Below are 16,831 nucleotides of genomic sequence, written 5' to 3' on the forward strand. Positions count from 1 at the left end.
TCGGCAGCTCACAGAATAATAAGTTCACTCTCTGTCCCTTTGTTCTGTGAATATTTATTTTATAGTTATTATTATATGTATAATCATTTTCTCTCCTGCACCTGTATGTTGTCTGTGTTTTTAATTTAACACCTTGCCCACAGTCATCGGCGGTCAGCTGACAGGCAAAGTGTGTCCACAGAGAAGCGATCACACATGGATGAGTTCACCCTTATTTATTTAATTTCCACTCTGTCTGTCATGTACAGTTCAATTTATGTGGAGCTGAGAACAGCTAGCTGGGCGGCTTGTTTAAATTCACACGGTGCCGTGCACACTCTAATGCTGGCCCGTCCTCACGGGATTGTGTTGGTACATATTATCAGCATGTCATAGCATCTGCACACACGTGTGCATGGCGTGCCGCACCGCACACTTGCGGTCTGTGTGTGTGTGGCGTTCACATGGCCACACCCATGTGTGTAGCTTGGTAACGGCACACACGTGTAGCAATTAAGACGATTTTGACAGACAGCTCGCATGTGGTCATCTTGTAGTCTACCATTGTGCTGAGAGCACGAATAGCCCCGTCTTTTTAAAGTGTCACATGAGTGGCGTTGGAGATTTGTGTGGGGCACCTGGAATTTGGCCAAGTCTGGCCACGAGTGGGTCGAATGGCCATTCGTCCTGGATTTGATGCTCCTGGGCTGCCTGTGTGAAAGCTGCCTCGATTACACCATTCAGCCACGGTATGACATGGCCCGCGATTTCGTGCAGCTCCTCAGCACATGTCCGAGCTGCTTTCAACACACTGTGAGAATGCTGCGAACATGACCTAAATGGCTCTACTCTTTTTTTAGATGTTTAGATATACTTTAGTATACACTGGTAGAGTTCTACCTTAGAATTGGAATGTATAATAGAAGATATACCTTACTGAATTTTCACGATAAGATGGCAGCGCGACCTCATCTTGCTGCCATTCGAATGGGTTTCCACCGTGAACAGCACGCAAATGTGGAGTGCATGTGCGATGCACGAATGTTTGTGGCGACTTCTGTATAAGGCATTCGAGGCAGCTGCGCATTTTAACCACTGGCAGACAATTCCTCCCTTGTGCGCCATTCGGCCTCATACGTGTTATGTGTGAAGGGACCCTAAGCAAAGCAGTGAAAGATCTATTTCGTCTCCTCAAAGGACCAATGTACAATGTAGCAGTTTCATTTGTTTCTTTTGACCTTTTGACGCTGTCGTTGCTGGGGTCCAGGATCAGATCTATGCTGACCTGGTGGATTATCCAGCTGAGTGCTGCCACAGGAGAGATGTTTCCCCACAGCACTGGGAGACACTGCGCCATTGCTTTCCTCACACACCCTGGTGCCTAGGCACTTTGTGGAGTTTTTAGTTGGGGTTTGTTTTCTTTCAAACGTCCTCATACCAAGATCACTCTCAGCAAACCCCTTCACAGTGGGGCTGAGGACACTCAAGCCTTGTGTCCAGTTGTGTTCTGTATGAATTTTCATGTGTCTCATCAGGCCGCCCTTTAGTCTAAATCTTTGACCACATTCCGAACACCAAAATTGTTTATGTCCTGTATGAATTCTCATGTGTCCATCCAAGTGGCTCTTTTGTCCAAATCTACGACCACATTCAGAACAGACAAATGGTTTTTCTCCTGTATGAATTATCATGTGTGTGTTCAGAGAACACTTTTGTCCAAATCTTTGACCACATTCAGAACAGCCAAAAGGTTTTTGTCCTGTATGAATAATCATGTGTTTGCGCATGTTGCTCTTGAGTCCAAATCTACGACCACATTCAGAACAGCTGAACGGTTTTTTTCCTGTGTGAATTATCATGTGTCCTTTCAACTGGCCCTTTCGTCGAAATCTTTGACCACATTCAGAACAGTCAAATGGTTTTTGTCCTGCATGAATTATCATGTGTGTGTTCAGCTGGCTATTTTTTACAAATCTTTGACCACATTCAGAACAGACAAATTGTTTATGTCTTGAATGAATTATCATGTGTTTTTTCAAGTTGCTCTTTAGTCCAAACCTTTGACCACATTCAGAACAGACAAATTGTTTTTGTCCTGTATGAATTATCATGTGTCTATTCAGAGTGCTCTTTTGTCCAAATCTTCGACCACATTCAGAACAGACAAATTGTTTTTGTCCTGTATGAATTATCATGTGTCTGTCCAGAGTGCTCTTTTGTCCACATCTGTGACCACATTCAGAACAGACAAATTGTTTTTGTCCTGTATGAATTATCATGTGTCTGTTCAGAGTGCCCTTTTGTCCAAATCTTTGACCGCATACAGAACAGACAAACTGTTTTTGTCCTGTATGAATAATCACGTGTCTGTCGAGAGTGCCCTTTAATCCAAATCTTCGACCACATTCAGAACAGACAAATTGTTTTTCTCCTGAATGAATTATCATGTGTCTGTCCATAGTGTTCTTTTGTCCAAATCTTCGACCACATTCTGAACAGGCAAACTGATTTTGTCCTGTATAAAGTGCCCTGTTTTTATTCAGAGTGCTCATTTGTTTGTGTCTTTTACTCTGATCAGAACAGCTAAATGGTTTTCCGCTTGCTTGCCTCCCCTTATGTTGCTCGAAGATGCTCATGGGACCAGCTGCTTTTAGATATTTAGAGCAATGAAATAGTTCCTCAGCAATGTTACAGTTGCTTGAACTAACAATATTGCTATTTTTTTGACAGTTATGTGACTGAAGTTTTCTGGTCTGTTTCCAGTCAGAACTGTCATCCGTCTCAGTTCCAGAACTGTCTGAAGACCTACCACTGATATCTGGATGTAAATGACTGTTTGGACCGGAGTTGCTGGCTGGCTGTGGTCCTCCATCGTCCTCTCCATCAGCTTCTGCTGTCAGTGTTCTGTGTACAGATGAGCTGCTGGCTACAGGCTCAGCCTCTGTGCTCTCATCACTTCGACTTTGAGGAAGATGGGACGTCTCTGGTTCATCATCATTTTCACTCTTCACAGGGACGGCAGTGAAACCAAACTTGGTGAGATCTGCCTCCAGCTGCTGAAGCTGCTCTCCCTGCTGACTTATCCACAACTTCTCTTCTTCTTTAATGTCCTCCTGGTCAACACTCAGATTCCATTCCTGGTGTTCAGGGAGAATTTCTTCTTTAATCACCAACAATGGCTGCATGTCTGAAAAGAAACAAATTAACAATAAATGTCAGAACAACACACTGAAATAAAGTATCAGAGTGGTGAGTTTAACCTGACAACAGTAAGATGTCAGGTCAAACTCTGATGGGAATGATAACAGATAACAGCTTGTGACTCCGGCAAGGACGGTCGCATTCTTTCCCTCTCCTCTCCTCCTTTTTCTGTTCTCTATCTCTGCTCCAACCACTGCTGAGGACTGGAGAATATTCTTCATAAATTTGGACTTGAGATGGTCAGAGGTGCAGTAAATAGAATTCTGTATCTCTTCGCCTAACATCAACATGGCAGCCTTATCGGCTCCTGAAGGTCAAATACCCTGTTCTTCCCCCAGAAGGATCTACGGCCTTGGTGAAGGAATTCGGCTCCCCCTTCTCATTTATCTATCCCCCCCAGCCTGCTGTTGCCGAGCAACGTCAGACTTTACACACAGTGACAGAAACTTAACTCATCTGCACACGACACACAGGGACAGAAACTTAACTCAGCTGCACACGACACGTCTCCCTCCCTATTACTCCCCCTCTTCACCCTGGCTTCCTCCCTGTCACTTCAAAGGCAGTGCTGTTTTTACTGCTGCAGCCTTCAATCCCCCAAGCTGGGCGGAGCGGGTCCCGTCTGCTGCGGCCTTCACCCACTTTACCTCAATTCGGATGACGGACTGCTTCAAGTTTAGTGCACATAAACAATGTCAAATGTATATGTGTTGTCTTTAATTCTGATGTGTGCCATTATTACGGTAACCAAGTAATAATTGTGGATCAAATGCTGTATCTTGTCTGAGGTAATTGGAGTGTAAATGTAATTTCGTTGTTGTTGCACTCGTGCAATGACAATGACAATAAATCTCATCTCAAAGTGGAAATGGACATCAGGATGGTTTGTTTTACATTTCACATTCAGCCTTTGTCTTCCAGAATTGACTACTGTAATGCTTTTATCTCTATAATGACACATAAGAGCACGAGATGGCTACAAATGGTTCTGAATACTGTTGCTAACGTTTTGATGAAAACCAGGGGGTTGGATCACAGCCATTCTGGCTTCCCTTCACTGTCTCCATGTAACTCAAAGAGTAGATTTCATAGTTTTGTTGCTCACATATACAGTGGGGCCAAAAAGTATTTAGTCAGCCCCTGATCGTGCAAGTTCTCCCACTTAGAAAGATGAGAGAGGTCTGTAATTTTCAACATAGATACACTTCAACTAAGAGACTAAATGAGAAAAAAAAATCCAGGAAATCACATTGTAGGATTTTTAAAGAATTTATTTGCAAATTATGGTGGAAAATAAGTATTTGGTCACCCACACACTTTACAAGCAAGATTTCTGGCTCTCACAGACCTGTAAATTCTTCTTTAAGAAGATTTTCTGTCCTCCACATGTTACCTGTATTAACCCTCTGGGGTCTGAGGGCATTTCTTGGACAGTTCACTCGCCTGGCATAAATGTTTTATTATTGTTGTTAACAGCTCTCCCTGCATCCCACAATCAAGTTTTATGTCTCTTTTTTTCGGGACAACATGTGCTTTCAGAATATATATATGTTTATTGTGTTTTATAAGTGTAATAAAGGTAAAGGTAATTTGAGGTCTTTTGTGAAAGACTGAACAACAAAAAGGTTCAAACAAACAGAAATGCACATTTTGAATATATACAAAATGGTCTATGCGTTTTGTTGTACAGAGATATGGTAAACAGTACTTCATGCAGATAAAGCAACAGTTATCCAGTAACATTCACATGCAAAATAGTGGAGCAATCCTGATAGTTACACACTCTTTGTTTGAGCACGTCAGACTGTCATCAGAGGCTCTCCGTCTGCTCCTGCTTTCACTGATTGCTGTGCGTAATGGCGAAGGGCAAACTGAGTATGTACTAATAGTATGTACTCATTGGAGCACCCAGGGGGCTATTCAAACGGGCCAAATACAACCCCTGGCAAAAATTATGGAATCACCGGCCTCGGAGGAAGTTCATTCAGTTGTTTAATTTTGTAGAAAAAAGCAGATCACAGACATGACAACACTAAAATCATTTCAAATGGCAACTTTCTGGCTTTAAGAAACACTATAAGAAATCAGGAAAAAAATGTGGCAGTCAGTAATGGTTACTTTTTTAGACCAAGCAGAGGGAAAAAATATGGAATCACTCAATTCTGAGGAAAAAATTATGGAATCATGAAAAACAAAAGAACGCTCCAACACATCACTAGTATTTTGTTGCATCACCTCTGGCTTTTATAACAGCTTGCAATCTCTGAGGCATGGACTTAATGAGTGACAAACAGTACTCTTCATCCGTCTGGCTCCAACTTTCTCTGACTGCTGTTGCCAGATCAGCTTTGCAGGTTGGAGCCTTGTCATGGACCATTTTCTTCAACTTCCAAAGATTTTCAATTGGTTTAAGATCCGGACTATTTGCAGGCCATAACATTGACCCTATGTGTCTTTTTGCAAGGAATGTTTTCACAGTTTTTGCTCTATGGCAAGATGCATTATCATCTTGAAAAATGATTTTATCATCCCCAAATATCCTTTCAATTGATGGGATAAGAAAAGTGTCCAAAATATCAATGTAAACTTGTGCATTTATTGATGATGTAATGACAGCCATCTCCCCAGTGCCTTTACCTGACATGCAGCCCCATATCATCAATGACTGTGGAAATTTACATGTTCTCTTCAGGCAGTCATCTTTATAAATCTCATTGGAATGGCACCAAACAAAAGTTCCAGCATCAACACCTTGCCCAATGCAGATTCGAGATTCATCATTGAATATGACTTTCATCCAGTCATCCACAGTCCACGATTGCTTTTCCTTAGCCCATTGTAACCTTGTTTTTTTCTGTTTAGGTGTTAATGATGGCTTTCGTTTAGCTTTTCTGTATGTAAATCCCATTTCCTTTAGGCGGTTTCTTACAGTTCGGTCAGACGTTGACTCCAGTTTCCTCCCATTCGTTCCTCATTTTTGTTGTGCATTTTCGATTTTTGAGACATATTGCTTTATGTTTTCTGTCTTGACGCTTTGATGTCTTCCTTAGTCTACCAGTATGTTTGCCTTTAACAACTTTCCCATGTTGTTTGTATTTGGTCCAGAGTTTAGACACAGCTGACTGTGAGCAACCAACATCTTTTGCAACACTGCGTGATGATTTACCCTTTTTTAAGAGTTTGATAATCCTCTCCTTTGTTTCAACTGACATCTCTCGTGTTGGAGCCATGATTCATGTCAGTCCACTTGGTGCAACAGCTCTCCAAGGTGTGATCAATCCTTTTTAGATGCAGACTAATGAGCAGATCTGATTTGATGCAGGTGTTAGTTTTGGGGATGAAAATTTACAGGGTGATTCCATAATTTTTTCCTCAGAATTGAGTGAGTCCATATTTTTTTGCCTCTGCTTGGTCTAAAAAAAGTAACCGTTACTGACTGCCACAATTTTTTTTCTTGATTTCTTATAGTGTTTCTTAAAGCCAGGAAGTTGCCATTTGAAATGACTTTAGTTTTGTGTCATGTCTGTGATCTGATTTTTTTTCTACAAAATTAAACAACTGAATGAACATCCTCCGAGGCCGGTGATTCCATAATTATTGCCAGGGGTTGTAGTAACACATCATTCCTGAAAACTATCTTTGGCTTTTCACGTGAGGTAAATCTGCCCTACGACTAGATTTTGGACAACCATGTGACGGTGAACCGATTCCGATTGGACACTCACATTGCACACGTCATCACACAGCTTCTATGAGTAGTACAAAGATGGCCGATGGCTGGCTCGAAAGTCCACAGAGTTACTTTTTTTTTTTTTTTTTTGCTGAAAAGTTAAGTTTCCATCTCATATGATTAAAAAGTTATTTATAATTTAGTAAAGCTTGGTCTTAGCCTTCGTATACGACGGCGTCGGCCCCAGAGGGTTAATGGCACCTGTTTGAACTCGTTATCTGTATAAAAGACACCTGCCACAGCCTCAAAGAGTCAGACTCCAAACTCAACCATGGCCAAGACCAAAGAGCTGTCGAAGGACACCAGGAAGAAAATTGTTGATGTGCACCAGGCTGGGAAGAGTGAATCTACAATAGTTAAGTAGGTTGGTGTGAATAAATCAACTGTGGGAGCAATTGTAAGAAAACAGAAGACAAACAAGACCATTGACAATCTCCCTCGATCTGGGGCTCCACACAAGATGTCATCCAGGTTTTCCACCATTCAGAAGATTCAGACGGCTTTCACTGGCTTTTTAGTCGAGTGAGTATCCGAGAAATTGTGGAGACCTGAGCATGTCACAACATGTCCTGTGAGACTTCCAACACGGACTTGCTTTTGTTCTCCGCCATTGTGGCTTCGTCCTGACGCACGAATGCCTCCGCACGTCTTTTCATTACAAAATCTCCTGTAACAGTGGAATCTGACGAAAAATGGCTGATGTCCACTTTTTCTGCCATTTCTCTGGTAGTCACACGACGTCCCGGATCAACACAGCCTTCACTTTGGAAATGATCTGGTCATTTCAGCCTGTCGATGGCCGCTCGAAGCGCGGCGCGCCCTCAGCCACTGTGGGCCGTCTTTAATCCGGTTGTAATGCTCCTTAATCTGTGTGATGCCCATTGAATCTTCACCGAAAGCCATCTGAATTTTCCGAATGGTTTCCACCTGGCTGTCTCACAGTTTCTCAAAAGATTTTCATGCAGCAAAGCGGCAGTCGCTCGGCCATTTTCCTGACAATGAAAATCCGACGAGGGGGCTGGACCACTCCTCCCAAAAGGCGTGCTCACAGGCAAATGACACAACCGACAGGCATGCATGCAGATGCACCAGTTGATTCAGATCAGGGTGGCCATTCCTCCCAATCACTCCACTCAAAGTTTATCCACCATTGACCATACAGTGGGGAAAATAAGTATTTGATCCCCTGTCAGTTTTGCAAGGTTTTCCCACCTACAAAGAATGGAGAGGTCTGTAATTTTTATCACAGGTACAGTTGAACTGTGAGAGACAGAATCTTAAAAAAAAAAAAAAACATACAATCACATTGTATGATTTTTAAATAATTACTTTGCATTTTATTGCATGAAATAAGTATTTGACCCCCTACCAACGAGCAAGAACTCTGGTTCTCACAGACCTGTTAATTTTTCTTTAAGAAGCCCTCTTATTCTGCACTCTTTACCTGTATTAATTGCACCTGTTTGAACTTGTTACCTGTATAAAAAGACACCTGTTCACACACTCAATCAATCACACTCCAACCTGTCCACCATAGCCAAGACCAAAGAGCTGTCTAAGGACACCAGGGACAAAACTGTACACCTGCACAAGGCTGGGATGGACTACAGGACAACAGGCAAGCAGCTTGGTAGAAGACAACAACTGTTATGATTATTTATTAGAAAGTGGAAGAAAAACAAGATGACTGTCAATCTCCCTCGGTCTGGGATTCCATGCAAGATCTCACTTTGTGGGGTAAGGATGATTCTGAGAAAGCTCAGAACTACACAGGAGGACCTGGTCAATGACCTGAAGAGAGCTAGGACCACAGTCGTAAAGATTACATTAGTAACACATGATGCTGTCATGGTTTACAATCCTGCAGGTCAGCAAGGTCCCCCTGCTCAAGCCAGCACATGTCCAGGCCTGTTTGAAGTTCACCAGTGACCATCTGGATGATCCAGAGGAGGCATGGGAGAAGGTCATGTGGTCAGATGAGACCAGAATAGAACTTTTTGGAATCAACTCCACTTACCATGTTTAGAGGATGAGAACAACCCCAAGAAAACCATCCCAACCATGAAGCATGGGGGTGGAAACATCATACTGCTCTTCTGCAAAGGAGACAGGACGACTGCACCATATTGAAGGGGGGTTGGATGGGGTCCTGTATTGCGAGATTTTGGCAAACAACCTCCTTCCCTCAGTAAGAGCATTGAAGATGGGTCGTGGCCGGGTCTTCCAGCATGACAATGACCCCAAACGCACAGCCAGTGCAACTAAGGAGGAGCTCCGAAAGGCCACTCCAGGACCATTTCAAGGTCCTGGAGTGGCCTGGCCAGTCTCCAGACCTGAATTCAATAGAAAATCTTTGGAGGGAGCTGAAACTCCAAACCTGAAAGATTTGGAAAAGATCTGTATGGAGGAGTGGACCAAAATCCCTGTTGCAGTGTGTGAAAACTTGGTCAAGAACTACAGGAAACGTCTGACCTCTGTAATGGCAGACAAATTTTTCTGTACCAATTGTTAAGCCCTGTTTTTCTAGGGGGTCAAATACTTACTTTATGCAATAAAATGCAATTTAATTATTTAAAAATCATACAATGTGATTTTCTGGATTTTTTTAAATATTCTGTCTCTCACATTTGAAGTGAACCTACGATAAAAATTACAGACCTCTCCATTCTTTGTAGGTGGGAAAACCTGCAAAACTGACAGGGGATCAAATACTTATTTTCCCCACTGTATGAGCATTGAAGTGCCCCAGTAGAACTAAAGAGGGTCCAGCAGGAGCTTTTTCCAGGATCCCACTCCGAGTCTCCAAGAAGACTGGATACTTTGAACTGCTGTTTGGTGCATATGCACAAACAGTCAGATTCCAATCCACAACATGAAGTCACATTGAGGTAGCCCTCTCAGTCACTGGGGAAAACTAAAATAAAAATAATGACACTCAGTTGGCACTTGTGAGTATCCCCACACCCACTTTGGTTCCAGAACCAATGCTGTGCATGCAGGTAAGCCCAACTATTTGTAGCTGGTATCACTCAACCTCCTGCACAAACTCAGGCTCCTTCCACACCAATTCAATTCAATTTATTTCATTTACATAGCATCAAATCACAACAAAGTTGCCTCAAGGTGCTTCACACTAGTAAGATCTAACATCACCAACCCCTGAGCAAGAACACAGGTGACAGTGGTAAGGAAATCTCCCTCTGATGATTTGAGGAAGAAACCTCAATCAGACCAGACTCAAAGGGGTGACCCTCTGCTTGGGCCATGATACAAATAAATACTTAGGTGATCACTGGCCACTCGCCCTAAGCTTCACTAAAAGACCCAGAATTTAGATAAAGTTAAGACTGCGGCCCAGTCCATTTACTAATAAAATGTATTTAAAAGGGTAAAAAGCATAGTAACATACTCTGTCAGTATGCTACCCATATGAAAGGCAAAATATGTGCAATTCTCTAAAGAATCTGACTGTTTTATTGATGCAGGGAGATCATTCCACAAAGCAGGTGTCCGATAAGAGAAAGCTCTGTGACCCACAGACTTTTTATTCACCCTAGGGACACAAAGTAGTCCTGCACCCTGAGAACGCAGAGCCCAGGGCGGTACGTAGGGTTTAATCAGGTCAGCTAAGTAGGGATGTGCCAGTACGTGAACAATTTTATAGGTCAGTAGCAGAACCTTAAAATCTGATCTCACAAGGGCAGGAAGCCAGTGAAGGGATTAAAAAAATGGGTGTAATGTGGTCAAACTTTCTGCTTCCTGTCAAAAGTCTGGCTGCAGCATTTTGAACCAATTGGAGACCACTGATGCTGGAATGCTGTAAACCAGAAAACAGAACATTGCAGTAGTCCAAACTAGAAGAAACAAATGCATGAATCAGGGTCTCAGCATCAGCCATAGACGGCATGGGACGAATCTTCACTGTATTTCTCATGTAGAAGAAAGCAGTCCTCATAATATCTCCAATGTGGAAGTCAAAGGACAATGTAGGATCAAAAATTACCCCAAGGTTCCCCACTTTGTCAGTATGATGTATGACACACGAGCCTAGGCTAAGCATCAGCTGGTCAATTTATGCTGATGTCTTACTGGACCAAGAATCATCATTTCAGTCTTATCAGAGTTTAAAAGTAGGAAGTTGCTAGACCTCCAGCTTCTCACTGATGCAAGGCAATCTTCTAAGGATTTTATGTGGATGAGATTACCAGCAGTTATTGGCATGTATCATCAGCATAGCAATGAAAGGTAATCCCAAAATGCCGCAATATGTGCCCAAGGGGTGCTATATAAAGGGAGGAAGCGGGGGGCCTAAGACGGACCCCTGTGGAACCCCAAATTTCATATCACTAAGGTAGTGTTACAATGAGGTGTGACATGTACATGAAATATAATCAGTGCTCTGTGAATGATTAGGCTGCACATATGAGTCAGATAACATTGTTGTTCTTATGCATGTTGTGACATGTACAGAATGAGAAAACTATAATCAAGGTTATGATCATGCTGCACAGGTGAGTCACTGAATATTGCTGTGTGTGTTGTGATAGGTTTTGTAATTTTAAACAATTATGTTGGCATTGTTCAAAATACAAAGAAAAGTCGAACAGTCAGTAAGAATATTATCAAATATCTCATTGTTATATTCTACTAGTTGCGTGAATGAGGTGAAGTCTGCTATTTCTGATCGCCTTGTTTTAACTGAAATTTCAGAAGATCTGCTTCCTGTGCTTCTGTATTTTTAAGAGTTTTCAATGGCTGATTTAATTCATTTTAAATACAGATTCAGTCTTATTTTTAGATCAACAAATTTAGTGCATTTTGAGATGACACGTCACAGTTAATCTGTACCATGATTACTGTTATGAAGACAACCTGTAGAAAACAAAACAAGCTAAATATTAAATGACCACATTTCTGTACAGCGAGCATTCAGTTTAGATTTTGTGTGTGTGTGTGTGTGTGTGTGTGTGTGTGTGTGTGTAGGTTTTGTGTGACCCCCCCCCCACCACTGCCATGAGCCTGACTGGGAGCATCTGCATGAAACACCTCACTTGGAACCTTTTAAAATATAAGTAGGTACATTAAGTCATGGGTTAAAGCAATAAATTTTCATCCGACTGAAATGTTTTTCCTGGCAAAAATCAATGCCAGCAATTCCCTAAAATGTAGCGTAGTGGAGGCACACACTTTTTTTCCTCAATAAATACAATAAACACATTATACAAATTCTATTCTAAATAGCCTCTAAGGAGAGACAGACAGACAAAGCATAAAAAGAATGCAAAACCTGAACATAAAAAGTACATAAAAGGGTGGTGGGAGGCAGGGTGTAGTCTTGATTCTGGGGGAGTCTGGGGTCCTCCCCCAGAACATTTTTAAAACCAGCAAGTCAAATTTTGTGTATTCTGGTGAATTTTAATGGGTATGAAGCCTTCTGAAACAAAGAAAACTCTCCAATGTGAAGTAAAAACACTATTGATTCTGGGGGTCTGCTCCACCAGAAAGTTTTTAAGAGAGCAAGTCAAATTTTGTATATTCTAGTAAATTTTAATGGGTATGAAGCCCTCTGAAACAAAGAAAACTCACTTCAAACTGTCAAGTAAAAATTCTTGTCTTCTGTAGTATTTTGATCGGTTCTAATCGGGTAAATGCACCAAAAGGGTGCTGTGTCGCTGGCTGTACTGTCAATAAAATACAAAATTAGGGCCTAAAGCAATTGACAATGTTGTTCTGCTGTGCACAAAATAACACTGTCACCCGTTTTGAAAACGCATGTGCACTGAGAAACTCTAAACCGGCTTATGCACATTTAATCTGTAAAATGCTCTCACTCCTAAAACAAACTAGGGCTGCAACTAACGATTATTTAGTAATCGATTAACCGGTCAATTATTTTTTCAATTAATCTTTTTTTTTTTGTTGTTTTTTTTTTTTTTTACTTACATGTGAGTTTTGCCATTATTTCTTTTAGTGAGTTATTATTTAAAAAGACCTTTATCACACAACATCAACGTTTGACCTTGTAACAAAGTTATGATGTTATATTCTCGTAAAACATACCTCACCAACACACCACAAATAGTTTTCCATCAGGTTTCACCCAATTATGAGTATTTTTTAGATGTCTACAGCAACTATCTCTTTAATAAGATATTTTCATGAAAAAAGACACAAATGTGCAGTTTACTGCATTTTATTTTTTTTCTTGTGTAAAAACACAGCTTAGATGTGGTTTGACCGAAATAAATTGTCATTAAACTTAAATGAAACAGGGATGAAGTGGAGATTTAAGAGTCACTAGGTGTTCACAGGAAACAGTTATTTATTTCTATATTTACTTATGTTCATTGTTAGTTGGTTTGATCTTTTCTGTTTTGTTTTATCAGGTTCTTTTTCCCTGTTTCTTTAAAATTGTATTGTGGCATTATTAGTTATTATTACTATTATTGTTGTTGTTGCTATTAATAATATATAAATAAAAAAGAAATAAAAAATTACAATTTGTAATACATTGGACTCTTTTACAACAACAAACGCTGAACCATTAATTATTATACAGAAGACAAATGCACACAAACGTGTTGAGATGCGAACAGCTTAATGCTAACTTTAATACTGAAAACGTCACACACATGCCAACGCTTTAGCATTGGTCCCATTTTTAAGTTTTAAAATACATCTAACAACTCTTTCAGAAGACCATAACAGGTCGGTTTAACATAAAAAAGGTAAATATTCCTCACAGACATATGCTCTTTAGGGTTTTAGCGAGGAAAAATTAAGATAAAGCGAAATAAAATGAATGAACTTAATTAATCTGCACCATGATTACTGTTATGATGACAACCTGCAGAAAACAAAACAAGCTAAATATTAAATGACCACATTTCTGTACAGTGAGCATTCAGTTTAGATTTTGTGTGCATGTGCAGGTTTTGTGTGCCCCGCCCCCACTGCCGTGAGCCTGACTGGCAGCATCTGCATGAAACACTTCACTTGGAACCTTTTAAAATATAAGTAGGTACATTAAGTCATGGGTTAAAGCAATAAATTTTCATCCGACTGAAATTTTTTCCTGGCAAAAATCAAGGCCAGCAACCAACGAAGTAGATCGAAGCATTGCTTCATTGGTTCAAAGCAAAGTCACACCCTGCTCTTCTTGGGGAAGGTCTGCTAATGTTCCCACAAAGACAGAGAGGAGAAAAACTGTGGCTCACAGCAAGCAGTAAACACAGCGGAGAGGAGTGAAAATTCACACAGTCCCTTCCTCCGCAGTGCGGCGCCATCCACGCTGCCATTGCTGCTGCTTTGATTAGCGCAGAATGGGATGTTGCTTTGATAATGAGAGTATCATATTTCTGCCCCAAAACACGCATGACACCACGTGCGCGCGTGTATGTGTGGTTAAATTTTCCAAATGACGGAAATCCGTCGTGGTGACAGAGAACTTTAACCCATGCATTAAGTTCATTCTGGACTCACCACAAGCTTTGTCTTTTTCCATGAATTTTATAATCCAGAGTTTGACTTGAACAGTCACATGACCTCTTTCGGTCCCTGTACAGGTCTTTTTGAAAAACCCTTTATAGTTTCATGGAGTTATTTTCCAGCCAAAAACACTTGATGAAGAAAATATTTAACGGTTACAACATGTTATAAAGTATCAGTAACGGAAACTAAGATGAGTGAACAAACCTGTTCTGCAGAAGAGATTTGGAGGATTAAAAACAGAATCCAGCCCTTTACCTCTTTTTTTCTCTTCTTTTAAATGACACATTTCTTCTTCCTGGTCTGTGATCATTCCTTCATCAGCAGGCGTTCGCTGTAGTTTCAACATGTCCCTCAGCTGCTGGACTTCAGACATGTTTCTAGAAAGACTTTAAAACAAACAAAAGAGAGTCAACGACCAATTGAAGGAAAGACTAAAAACATTCTGATTAATCATCTGCTGCCCCTCTGCTGCCCAAAGAATGAATGAATGAATGTTTTATTTTCAGACATTTCACCAAGAGTGATCAGAATATCAAAGTCAATATATTTTCACCTATTCTTAAAGTGTAAGTGACACCAAAAACTGTGCACAAATTACTAAAAATGATGAAATGTTAAGATTTTAAAAAATCTTGAACAATAAAAGTCGATAAGTGCATAGGTGAAGGATAAACAACGGCTGTCTGAAGCCTGCGCTCTATTTCAACCCTCAGCTGCAGTCATACTGTTGCTACGTCATCAGGAGAACGGCACCTGCTGATTCAAGCCCAAATCAATTGCAAACAGCTGTTTTCGGAAGATTTAGTGTGGCGCTTTTTATTTTAAAGTCCAGTCTGAAGGTCATTCTGTAGAAACTGTGGGGGACACAGCCTAATAGTTTTGAGCCTTATTTAGATCACAATGAGAGAGACTAATCTTTGGAGAAAAACCTTCAGTCTGACAACAGTTAATAGAGTCTTACCTGTTACCTTTTTAGTTATCTACCTTTACAAAATGATGTCTGAAAATAATTTAATTCCTTTTGTCCTGGTTGAAGAAAAGTTCCTTTGTCACACAGGAGTTTGGTGCCAGCAGCGGCGGCTGTAATCCATTATTGCAGCTGATGGATAGAGTCTCTGCTGTTAACAAGCTGCTTTGCCCTGCAAGTTAAAAGACTCCCTGTCCCTCAGTCTGCACATGTCGAAATAATCCCATGTTCCACAAAGCAATAAAATAATCAGTTTTGCCTCAGTGTTGAGTGGAGAAGCTGCGGACACCGTGCATGTGCACTCATAAGTGTTCCAATTAATTGTCCTGACACCGAAAACACGGTGCAGCTCCGACCCAAACCACTCAGTGGAAACGGGGCTGTCAGTAGCCTGTTAAAATCCATAAATTAATGGGGCTATTAAGATAATGGTTCTCGTGCTGATGCCATTTCCTCCTTCTTCTCCAATGTTGGAACTCGCAGGGAAGTTCCTGGTTTTTAGTGGCGCACAGTTCAAAATTCATTCCATACGTTTGGTACCATTGCATTAAGCACGCACGCACGCACGTGCACTAGGGATGGGTATTGAGAACCGGTTTTTGGATATCGTTAAGAAATGATTTGATCCACTGACATCAATAGCCTTTTTGTTTAATGATTCCCTTATCGGTCCTTCAGAGCAGCTGTTGTTTTTGGGGGTGTTTGTTGGGAAAATAAGCATTTCTCTACGTTTCTGCAGTGCAGCTCTTCTATGAAATAGCGATTCAACCCGTTGCTTCGTTGGTTCTTTGTTTTATTTCACATTATCTTAATTTTTCCCCACTAAAACCCCAAAAACCATATGTCTGTGAGAAATATTTACCTTTTTATGTTAAACCGACCTGTTATGGTCATCTGAAACAGTTGATGGATGTATTTTATAACTTAAAGATTGGAAATATGCTAATGCATTAGCCTGTCTATGGCATTTTCAATGTTAAAGTTAGCATTAAGCTGTTCGCATCTCAGCACGTTTGTGCATTTATTTTCTGTGTAATAATTAACCCTCTGGGGCTGACGCCGTCGTATACGATGGCTAAGACCAAGCATTACTAAATTCTAAATAACTTTTTAATGATATGAGATAGAAACTTCCTTTTTTTTTGCTGAAAAGTTAACTCCGCGGACTTTCGATCCACCGTCAGCCATCTCTGTACTCCTCATAGAAGCTGTGTGATGACGTGCGCAATGTGAGTGTCCAATCGGAATTGGTTCACCGTCATATGGTTTCCCAAAATCCAATCGTAGGGCAGATTCACATCACGTGAAAAGCCAAAGATCATTTTCAGGAGTGATATGCTACTAGTTGGCCTGTTTGAATAGGCCCCTGGGTGCTCCAATGAGTACATACTATTGGGCTCCAAATGCGCCCAGCGCCATTATGCACAGCGATCAGTGAAGCAGACGGAGAGCCTCTGATGACA

General features: G+C 41.0%; 1 protein-coding gene across 2 annotated transcripts; it reads right to left on the bottom strand.

Moving 5' to 3' along the window:
* Window positions 1–1,165: 1,165 nt before the first annotated feature.
* Window positions 1,166–2,799, bottom strand: LOC117504357 (gastrula zinc finger protein XlCGF8.2DB-like). 2 transcript variants are annotated; one of them, XM_034163809.1, is made up of 2 exons: window positions 2,038–2,799; window positions 1,166–1,785 (listed from the first exon to the last, which is right to left on the bottom strand). In XM_034163809.1, exons 1-2 carry the CDS (start codon window positions 2,613–2,615, stop codon window positions 1,200–1,202), a joined length of 1,164 nt encoding a protein of 387 aa, XP_034019700.1. In that variant the 5' UTR covers window positions 2,616–2,799; the 3' UTR covers window positions 1,166–1,199. The 2 variants fall into 2 exon arrangements, with proteins under 2 accessions (XP_034019700.1, XP_034019699.1); XM_034163808.1 differs by having other exon boundaries at window positions 1,166–1,807; window positions 2,060–2,786.
* Between the last annotated feature and the right edge of the window lie 14,032 nt (window positions 2,800–16,831).

This window comes from Thalassophryne amazonica, chromosome 22 (genome assembly GCF_902500255.1).
Source record: "Thalassophryne amazonica chromosome 22, fThaAma1.1, whole genome shotgun sequence".
Classification (NCBI taxonomy): Eukaryota; Metazoa; Chordata; class Actinopteri; order Batrachoidiformes; family Batrachoididae; genus Thalassophryne; species Thalassophryne amazonica.